At 33.5% G+C, this 11,697-nt stretch overlaps 1 protein-coding gene across 11 annotated transcripts in view; it reads right to left on the reverse strand.

Annotated features, from left to right (window-relative positions):
- LOC127067664 (cytosolic carboxypeptidase 1-like) overlaps positions 1-11,697 on the reverse strand; it is a 67,006-nt gene that overhangs the window by 2,073 nt on the left and 53,236 nt on the right. For all 11 annotated transcript variants that reach the window (XM_051002878.1, XM_051002879.1, XM_051002876.1 and 8 more), the window contains 3 exons: positions 1,332-1,584; positions 638-762; positions 244-396 (listed from right to left, as the gene is read on the reverse strand). In XM_051002878.1, the coding sequence (XP_050858835.1) occupies positions 244-396; positions 638-762; positions 1,332-1,584 (531 nt within the window). The remainder of the gene's footprint in view (positions 1-243; positions 397-637; positions 763-1,331; positions 1,585-11,697) is intronic.

Raw genomic sequence — 11,697 nt, forward strand, 5'->3', positions numbered from 1 at the left:
TTTTTTCCTTACATTGATGAAATCAAATCGATATTATTAAGAAATTTATTTAGCATTAAACTATCAATCTAGACTTCAGATTGTCACTTTATTTTTTAATTTTCTCTTTTGTTCGTTTTTTGTTTTTTCTTTTGCTCTTATCAACTGAATCAAATCAATACTTACAATAAAAATTTTAATGAAAAATGTCTGTTTCTTTATAATATAAAAATAATATGTATCCATTGATTAAACGATACTTACTTGTCAACGTTCCAATCTTCGTCAGCATCCTTCATCATAGCTAATGCCTGACAAAAGTCTTGTCCAATAGCTTTCAGATGATTCGTATCAAGATGTAATCCAGCGAGGACGCCTTGATCGCATCCACAGAAGCTACTCTCCATCGTGTAACTTCTGTTAAGGAGATAATCAATTCGTTAATTAAACGATACTTTCATGTATGCAATCAGTTAGGAAAACTTTCAAGTAACAAGTAATTATATTGAAAGGGTTTCGAATACATAACAGAGAAGGAGCAAAAGCTTGTTCAGCAAACTTGACTCTGATCGGTAGAATCGTGAATTCGACCTTGGTCGACCCCACACGTAGACTCATTGCGAGTCAGATCGTTTCTCAAGATGCGATCGGTACTTACTTCGAAACACCCAACTGCCGCCATATGGCAACCCTGGCGGTGGATTCCTTATTTCTTTCTACCTTGAAGGAACACAACGGCAAAGCGAATGCCGGTGAAACGCTTTGCATTAGATGCGGTAAGATCTGCAAATGTAGATGTATTTTTATACGAAGAAATTCCTCATAACGTAACTTTAGTTTTAATAGATAAAGTCAATCTCAAACAATTAATTTATTTCGAATATCATCGATCAATCTTATATACATATATATATATTTTTTAAAACTTTGTTCTATATTACTATATGCAAAGATTCCGATTATATAATGTGTACATATAATTTTTTTAAAGATAAACCAAGTTAAGATTAACAAATATAATTATGATCTTTGATATTCGAATAACGGAAAAAGAAAATCCGGATACAATTATGATTAAAAATTGTAAAAGGCAATGATCATAAATTTGATATTTTCTTTTCTTTCTTTCCTTTTAATAAATAATAATAAGGGTAATCCTTAAAGGATGATATATGGTGATTTCAGTTTGTTAGTTTTTCGATTGATTGTTAGTCTTTAAAATAAGAATTTCAAAGACGGCCGAGAGACGTCGATGCGTTGATTTACGAGAAGCACGCGCATTCATCGATATACAGTGAATACACGCAGAGTCTAAAAATAATACCCTCGTCGATCCCTCTTTCGTCCCTTACCAAATACTGCACCGGCTGGTCCGGTTTCGCCCTGTCCGCGGCGCTCCAGGAACTCGACCTTGAACAACCGAAGAGAAACACGTTCTTCCTCCGTGAATGGCCGTGATAGTCTACGAAGACGTGAGGAGGTCTTTGTAGGACCCTTGTGCAGTACTCCATCAAGCCCTTCGTGTGATAGATCACTGGATGTAACGATTGATCCGGATTGCTCCACCGTCTATTCAAGTCTTCGTTCGTTAGTCCATATCGATTGCTATGATCGACGAAAAAAAAAAGGAGAGAAAAAAGAAAAAGCAACGAATGAGAATGAGGCAATTAAAAAGAAGATCAATGATCATCGTTATCCAGAGAATTAGATACTGAAATCGAAGATTTAATTTAGATTCAATGATCCGAATTTAAATTTAGAATTAAAAATTTAATCGAAAGTTGGGATTTATTATATATAGTTTTAACAAAAATAGTTTATATAAGCCAGCTTTGGCATATATCTATATGTGTTCGAGAATATATATTTAAATACGTTTGATATCTCAAAATATAGATAATTTTCAAGATTATGTATCTATTTAAATACTTTTTGATTTAACATGAATTAAATTTATATACATCAAAGATTTATATGGATAAATATTTTTTAATAACATGCACCTAAATATATTTAATCTTTCTAATAAAAAAAAAAAGAGAGAGAAAGTGTATCTTGAAATTTATCCAAGTAATATACATGATCGATTTGAAATAATATCATTGAGAAAAACTAATTTTTCCAATCTGAACGATTTCAAATCTAAAGTAATAAAAATTATACAATAATTGTATATCTAATAGATAGACATTAGAAACTTATTTATAGGTCGTTTTCTTTTAACTAATAGGTCAATGATAGTCACATGATTTACTTATCGATTCAGAAATCGAATTGAAGTATCATATAAGAGATTAATACATTAAGATGAAGAAACAAAAAGAAAGAGAGAGGGTTGTGGGAGCGAGACCTCGAAAGATCGTCGGCATTTAAGGATTCAGCCGCTGTTGGAAGGACGTTTCCGGCGGGCGGAAGTCGAAGCAGAGGAAGTGACACCTTCGCGTCGCGCATAGCTAATCATTTTCTAAGCACATCCTTACTACCAGCGATGGCAAGCTTCGTAGCTTCGATTATAACGTCGTCATTGTCGTCTTGACATCGTTTCGGGATGTAAACCTTGTCCCGAGGTGATGCACGTCACCTAACTTGAATGTTAAGAGATCCTCTTTATCTTCGCTTTTATATTTTTATTCTAAAACTTTTCTAAAATAATATCCATTTTGATAATAGCAATTATCTACACAGTAATCATCTTGATAATTCAATAAATCTGGAGAAGAAGAGGACAACGAAAGTGAAAGAGATATTAAATAATTTTTAACGAATTGTTCAAACGATCGGATCAAACGTTAATAGTAATCATTATAAAGAATAATAGTTAGGTTCGATATACAATTATTAATAAATAACACAAAAAAAAGAAATACATTTATGTAAGTAAAACTATAAGAGGAAAAATTTCAAAGTTGAATCTAAAATAAATCAATACTTTTAAATTAATTGTTTTTAAATTAATCAAAACTAATAGAATATAGTTAATCGAATTTAATTATAATTTAACTTTTATGTGCTACGTATTTATATATGTATAAAAAGATATAATATAATATAATATAAATATGATGATTATATAAAAAATTTTTTTGATAAAAGGATATCAAGCCTGATAATTGCAATAATAAAAATGTAGATAGACTAGCTTGTATAGCTTCTTCGATCCATTCAATTTCGGATTCATCTATCGAATGTCACTACGATAAAGACATTAGCAATTCGATGATGGTTAATAACTTCCGCTTTCGAGGCTACACGTACATGTATGTATGTATCTATACTACTATCTATACTGCTATGTATGTATATATATATACATACACAGTACACATATATACATATTACGAGGCAAAACTCTTCTAGTCACGTTCGTAGTCAAAGATCAATTTCTCATCCAAGAGAGAGAGATGCTGTAAAGAGACAATAAAAAGTAAATGATGGAGTCGGTAAAGACAGTGTCGACTGCAACTGCAACTATTTTTCTCTGTCTCTCTCTCTCTCTTTTTTTTCTTTCTTTGTTTCTCTATTCTTCTCTCTTCCTTCCTCCTCCCAAACCTCTTCTCTTATCCTCTCGAGGACGTTAACCGTCTGATTCGTAGAATAAGCAAAGGAAGAAGAGTCATTCGAGATAATAGATTTCATCCCGTATAGTAGATTCCCCGAGTTCAAAAAAAAAAAAAAATAAACGAAACAAAAAAAGAAAAGAAAATAAAAAAAGTTGTTATATCGGTATAGGTAAAGCCTGGTTGGTATTAAAACGAAGTAATCAGCGTACGTGGAAATCGCGTGGAGAAGTTTCGCCGTGTAACGCTATTATAGTAAGAATCGGCTAGATCTCAACGATGACGATCATTATGTCAGATCTTAAAACGTTAATTTTCTCGTTATGTGCATGCGAGTGTGGATTTATGCGTATGTGTGTTTGTGTGTGTATGAATTAGATAGATAACCTTTATTACATCCCAGATACGTTAAATTTTATGAAGTATATAATGAAAATAGTATTATTCGAACTATATATGTTAATGTATTTTATTTTATTCGAATAATATTTAATTTTAATAATAGTTTGACTAATCAGAATAATAAGTAAATAAAACATTTCTGATATTACAAATTAGTTTTCTTCTTCGTCTTACGTATGTATATGTTGGATAAGATATATATATAAGAAGTAATAATGATATTGACGACCTAACAATTTCATTATTTTACTTAGACAATGTTTGATTGTTTGAAATTTGTAAACAAATCTATATATATATACTCTTTTATCTTAATAAGAAAAGAACAATTTGAACATATAAATTAAAGTTTGTTCTTAAACGTCACTTACACGTACGTAAGATGACAGAATATTTAATATTAACAAACGTTGATAATATCGATGATGCGAATGTTAAAAAAAGATTTCCGATGCCGTTGAAGTTGAAATGAGCCTATTCATAGATATTTCCTTGATAAGAAAAACTTTTCGAATAATTCGAGGACGATCAAATTGGATATACGTGAATTTATCGAGCACCCGGTGTAATGGACAGCATCAGTCTGTTCGTGCGAGCAACACCGATGTCAATGACTTGAACCGAGGAGCCTTGACCGCGAACTTCTCTCTCACCTCTTGAGAAATCCTCGAGAAATTACGTCTGACCGAGCTCACGTCTCGAACTTGTCCCGTAAGATACTTACTGAAGTTCCGTCATTCTTTCCATTCGAATCCTATTAATGTCTCAACTAAATTAGCAATCTTTCTTCTCTCCAATGCACTATTTTTCTTTTCCCAAATATATTAATTTTCTAGGTACAGAAAAGAAAAGAAAGAGCAAAATATAAAAAAGAAGAAAGCACGTTGTGAAACATTGTAAAACATATTGAACTATGAACCCGAATGACAGAATGACAAAGGATCGATTAGAATTTTATATAGACGTAAAAATTTTGTTAAGATCATATTTAGGATTTATCTGAACTTATCTGAACTTATCAGACAATATTTTATAAATGTATCGTGAATGTTCATTTAAAAAAAAGTACTTAGCCTGAACGATCATAATTCAGTATGTCCTTGGAAATTCTAAAAACACATTCGATCGTAAAATTCAACGAAACGATTTCGCGGTACACGAAAGTTCACTTTCGTAGCTCGCTAATTGCACGTATTTTCGAACTTAAAAGATTAGATTTCTCTTAGGACGATGTAATTTCATGAACTTTTATATTTTAAGAATAAAAGACGATGTATAATGGACACTTCAAGCGATTAACGAGAGCAAGGTATAAAAGCTTTCGGTGGTGTATCGATCAGAAGAACGAAATGAAGTTTAGCTAAAGGATCGTGCACCAGTTGGTTGCTCGCTCGAGTAAGGGCCCCACGTTAGAATATATTCGTGACCGGTCTGGATTTGCATTCCTCCTCCAATCCAAGGTCTCCTGGCCCTTTTTTACGAGCTCGTCGGGTACGGAAAAGGGCCGAAAGAATCCCTTGGCTTCTTCTACCAGTTTCAACGACCGCTTCTTCGAAGAATTCTTCGAGCCATTCTTCGATAGAATGTACGTAACTACTCGACAAGTAGTTTTTTTTCTTCTTTCTCTTTTTTTCTTCTTTTTTTTTTTATTTTTCTTCTTCTTCTTCCTTTTTTCTGGTGGGGATGGATGTGTTCAAAAATAGTCTAACTATATTTGAACACATTCCATAAGTAAAATTATTAAAATATCTTATCCTTATCTGTATTACTTCCTTGCAACGGAAGGAATGCTATTTTCATATTGAGCTATTTCTAGACCGACGTGAATCTCCTTAATAATGTCGTGTAAATGTCGACGAACGACAAGTCCTTGCTAATTTATTCCACGTTACTCACGTACCAATCGTCTATCTCTATACTTTGTTACTCGATGATATCACGTCTTCTAAGATACAACTTAACATCCTTAGGAAACGTTCTTCTCATTTACGAGTTATATGATAGGTTGCAACCTATCTTCGGATGATAGGATTTTATAGCAAAAATGAATGTCTAGATAAATAAATAGATTAATTTATTATAGTATTGAAAGATCAACGAACACCTAAACGTCAAATGATAAATGTATTGATATTATAACTTGTGCTATACAAAAAAATTAATTATTTTCATCGCATATTGATAGATAAATCAAATAAGATTAACAATATTAAATAATAATTTTAATCCTAAAAAATCGACGTAAATCTAAGAAGCATCGAATGCATCAGATAACATCACTACCGTCGGATATATGAGAAAAATATCAAATAAAAATCGAATCAATGTAAATCAATTAAACATCAAATAAGGACACGTTAACGTTTCAATTTTCTATCAAGAAAACTGATTATGTTAATTGTATATTATAAAGAAAAAAAAAGAAAATGAAAAGGAAATAGAAAGAAACAGTTGGAAATGTTATTCTTAACATTCTGACATTTAGCACGATGAGAATCATATCTTTCAGATTTAGGTTCCTTAAAATAGATACCTGTTAGCATAAATCTTGAGTCTAACGAGTTTACCAAGAAGGCAAATCTAGACACGAGAAAATTAGGTTTCGAAGGTCTCGATCTTTCGGAAGATGACCTATACCGTTCTAAACGTCTATCTTTCTTCTCTCCTGTCCTATCAGATTCTTTTTAGCGAAACAACATCTTGGAATAAAGAGAAGAGAAGAGAGAAAGAGAGGGAGAGAGAGAGAGAGAGAGATAGAAAGAAAAAGAGATATAGATAGAACAAGTTCGAAGAAGAACAAGCGAATGAATTTATTCTCATGCGTGTTAAATATTAAATTACGTATTCAAGGTCAAGACAGAGATAAACGAAGGTAGACCCAGGTGATTCTCTTGAACTTAAGACACAGGTAATGCCCTTAAAGCGATTGAACCCTATGATTTCGATCATTACTTATTACTATGGACGATCGTTATTTCACATCGTATGCGATATTTTTTCACTGAAGCAGACCCATCTTCAGGAGTGTCTATAAATTCATGGGGATAAGCTTGGATCTTAATGGTGATCGAGAAGAGATTCGCTTTTCTTTGAAGGTAACTTCAAAGGGATAAGTTTTATCATGTACTCGAGGTCGGATACACGAGAAAAGGAAGAGAGAGAGAAAGAGAAAGAGAGAGAGAGAGAAAGAGAGAGAGAGTTCACGGTTTCAGGTTCTAGGTCATACTCTTGTACTCGTAGCACGTAACAGAAGAAGAAGATGAGAAGAGAGGCGACTCTAAGTTGACCATGGCTGTTATTATCATCCATTCCTGCCTTCTATCGGTGATTATGCATCGTCCGTTTCGTACCCGGCAGCAGTCAAGATACAAAGAGAGTAACGATCTAATTTATTATACTGAGACATTACATTGTATAGCTATAGTAGAAATAGCATAGTTATATATATATATATATATATATATATATATATATATATACACATATATAGTAATAGAAAAATATAGAACAATTTCTTATTGTAATAAAAAAAGATTGATTGAACACAATCAAAGTAAAATAAGTAAATCTATCGTAAATATATTTTATACAATAAATGAATATGTGTGCGCATATAGAAAAGAGAAAAGATAATACTGAAATATTTCTAATCCAATAATAGTATAAATATTAAATAAGATAAAAGATTAAGTAAAACAGAAAAAAAAGAAGAAGAGAATAATGAGATATTTAATGACTGTTAATGTAATTAGTAACACAATAACTAAAAATATTTATAAGTATTATTACTCTGGCAATGTAGTAAGTTCTCTTTTTTTAGAAAAGAAAGAGAAAAGAAAAGATGTGTGACGATGATTTAGCGGACAGCAAGAGATTATGTTTCTCTCTTATTCTCCTCCTTTTCCTTCTCCTTTTTGCATTTCCGACTCCTCTTACTCCAAAGGAAAGACGCGGATCTTTCGTGGCGGCGTCGTATAATCGCATTAAATCCCGCGGGAAACAAACTGTCTAAATATACATCCATGGGACAGAACGAACACAGCAAGGTGTGAGTACATAAGCAACGAGATCTGTTCTAAAGAAATATAGATGCTAAGTTCTCAACTTGATTCCATAAGAACTAATCGTGCTAATCGATATAATACATTCGTTATAAAAGGAAAACAATTTGTCTGAATAAGAAAGAAAAGAGATATCAAATCTTAGGTGAAACCTTGTTTCCCAAAGGAAATGTAATATTTTTTGATTGTGGAGCAATTGTCACGGTAAAATCAAATCGATTCGAAGCACAGATGAAGATCACTGAGTTTAACAGACTGTTGAGAAAAGGAGCAACAACTAAAAAAAATGCTAAACTATTCAAAGTGAATTATGACTCTGAAAGGATAGACCAAAAGTGGAAAGAAAAAGAAAGAGAAAAGAAAGAAATCAAAACGAAAAGAAAAGAATAATATAAAAGATTTTTCTTGGCTAGCTTTTGCATACTCATAACTGAATACCATAGGACAAAAAAGATACACAAAAAGAAAGGGGGAGGCTCGTAAAGAAAGAAAAAAAAAGAAAGAGGAGAAAGAAAAGAAGAAAAAATTAATTAACTTTTGTGTGTCACGTCTAGTAACAAACTTGATCTCTCTTGAATTTGATAAAAAGAAGAAAATTTCTTTAACGAATCTCAACCAATGATAATAATATCTAATCATCTAATCGATACTAATCAACATACATATATCGATGTAAAATATATGAAAGTACGATATGAGGATCACTGTCCTAGTATTGTAGTATCAAAATGGAAGAGTCGACGAAGAGCCTCCAGGGGCCTATGAGTCCCACCGATCGTCTCTCGAAGCGAGGTTGTTCGCGCGCTAAAACCAAGATCTCTGTATGCAAGAGAGAGAGGTGAAGGAGGAGGAGGAGGAGGAGGAGGAGGTGGTGGTGGATGATGGGAGACGAAGAAAGAAAGAAAGAAAGAAAGAAAGAAAGAAAGGATATATACAAGAGAGAGAGAAAGAGAAAGAAAGAGAGAGAAGAGGGCCTTACATAGCGATCGCTGGCAGGGCCTGAAATAGACCTCGACGAGAATCCTCCTGTAGCATCCTCTCCTCATCCTCCTTCTCCTCCTTCTCCTCCTCCTCCTCCTCCTCCTTCTCCTCCTCCACTTCTCCAACTCTTCTTCTTCTTCTTCTCCTTCTTAGCCGTCGCATCGGCTGGTTGCCTCGAAAGCCCTTCGTTGCTTTTATTTTGGCAAAAAACAGGCGAAAACCCTCCGAGGCTCGTTTGTGAGAAGTTGCTTGTGAGAAAGAGACCGAGATAAAGAGAGAAAGAGAATGAGAGAGAGAGAGAGAGAGAGAGAACGAAGTAGAAGAAGAGACTCGTGCTTGTTTATCCAGGATCCAGCTCCCGGCAAAAGCATCAGCTCGACCACGAACACAGTTCGACCCCCATTGGCCACTTTGCCGGAGCTCTCTCTAAGTGCATTCGAGTGCATTCGAGTACGCTCGTTGAATTCCCATGGGAAATACGCCGGTGGGTAGGCGTGACCTGTTAAACTGACCTACGCCAAGGTAAAGATAAAACCATGATTTAACCGTGGACCTTGTCTTCGCTCTTTTCAAGAGGACATCACCGACTTCCGCCATTTTGTTGACCTTCTATAAATTCCTCTTTCAACACACCACATTTCTTTCATATATTTCTATATATTTAATATCTCGGATTGTTTAGCAAGTCCCTATCATTTTCTTCATATATGTATCAATAACAATGTATATATTTTGTACATATATTGAAAAGAGACCTTTGTAAAATTGTTGGTTTTATATATGAATATATTTATATTAGAATATATTATATATATTTTTATTTGATGTAATAAATTTGTCCTCCCTCTCTCTCTCCCTCTTTATTTATCTATCTTTGTTTCTTTTTCTCCTCTCTCTTTCTCTCTCTCTCTCTCTCTTTCAAACTAACTGTTTTTAAATCTTACGAAAAGAAAGAAAGATAGAATAATAAATCAAGATCAGAAAAGTAAAAAAGAAAATAAAATAGACGATGAGATAGGCTGAAAGTCAAGAAAAATACTTGCTACCGGTGAATCAGCAGGGTCGTGAGAACTCAGAGGCGACAAGGAGCCGCCACGTACACGACTGTCCGAATGGCATCGCGATAAAAGACGATGCCTACGTTAACTCGTTTGCTTTTCCAAGTCTCATACGTTTAAACAGGAAAGTGTTGTTGAATGTTTTGAGGCTAATGAACTCTTGTCCATGATCGAATGAATTAGCGGTATGTTAATATCCTAAGCAACGGTATTGAAATAATCAATATTCTTACGCAACTGTTGTAAACGTTAGACCAATTGATAGGAAGCTATTAATCCCTACTTTAAAAAGATTTATTTGACTATCAGAATCGTAAAAAGAAAAACTAATTTAAAACGTCTATATTTCATCAACGATTAGATTCAGATAAAGAGTAGATCTTTCTTATGTCTTTTCAATGAAATTAGGATTAAGAAATTTTCTTTTGATTTTTATTAACAAAAACATTTGATTATTTTCGATAATGAACGTCTAGGATCAATTCGCTCGATCATACGAAAAAATTAGATATAGCAATAACGTGAGACCTAATCGTGAGTCTTCTCATTAAAAGATCAATTCTTTATTGTGATATGTTTTTATGTTCTTCATGTAGAAATGATCGAATGAAAGAAGGAGTTTCCTTAGTGCGGTAGGTCTCGAATGTCACGCGAGGATCTTTTTTTAGGGATGCTCGCACACAGCTCGTAACAGAAATAGCTCGCCGTGTATGATCATTGATCCGACGATGGGCTATGAGCAAAAGAGAAGATAGTTAGGATAAGAATAAGAAAAAGAAGAAGAAGAACAGAAGAAAAGGAGATGTAGAAGAAGATACGTTGCTTTTCTAGGGTACGGGGTACCGGTTCTATATTGTAACCAAAGTATACAGGATAGTTGGTGCAAGAGAAAACTGGACTGGGCGATATGTACCATCAGCAACAGCAGCAGGTGATCTCGAGCGAGAAGACGCGGTCAGAAATGAAGCCTACCTTGAGACTGGAGTCTTTTTGCGGCCTACCGTGTCGATAGGCTCTCCGATAGACCAACGAAGAACTGGCATTCCATCATGAACGAAAATGTATTTCAAAAGAATTATCTTTCATCTTATTCCGATAACAAAAATTTACGCGACATGAAACATTTCGTTATATAATGTAAAGATTTTTTTAAACAATAGTCTAATCGATCTCAGCGATTTCTCTCTATTTATTTCGTTTTTGTCTGTTTTTTTATTTTTCCCTTCATCTTTGAAATACATTTTTATCGACTATATTAATTATTGTATCCTGATAGTTTACAAAGATAAAAAAAAGGAAAAGAAAAACAGAACCGAGATCCTCGTTCGAATTCCGATTTATCGGAACGATCGATGTTAAAAAGAGGAGAAAAGAGAAGAAAAGGAAAGAAAAAAGAAAAAAAAACATTCCAAAATAAATTCAAGATGATCGAAGCGAATCGAAACGATTACACGCTACTACTACATCCTATCCAAGGCAACTCTTTTTCTTAAAGTCAACGAACCTACTCTATGTACCATGAACCTTATACACACAGACGTAACACATATATACTGTGGTAACTTCTTCTTCTTCTTCTTCTCTTCTTTTTTTTCTCTTTTTTTTTCTTTTTCTTTTTACCAGCTCGTCCTATAGAATTTTTTAGCAATCCATTTTAGT

This window comes from Vespula vulgaris, chromosome 11 (genome assembly GCF_905475345.1).
Source record: "Vespula vulgaris chromosome 11, iyVesVulg1.1, whole genome shotgun sequence".
Classification (NCBI taxonomy): domain Eukaryota; kingdom Metazoa; phylum Arthropoda; class Insecta; order Hymenoptera; family Vespidae; genus Vespula; species Vespula vulgaris.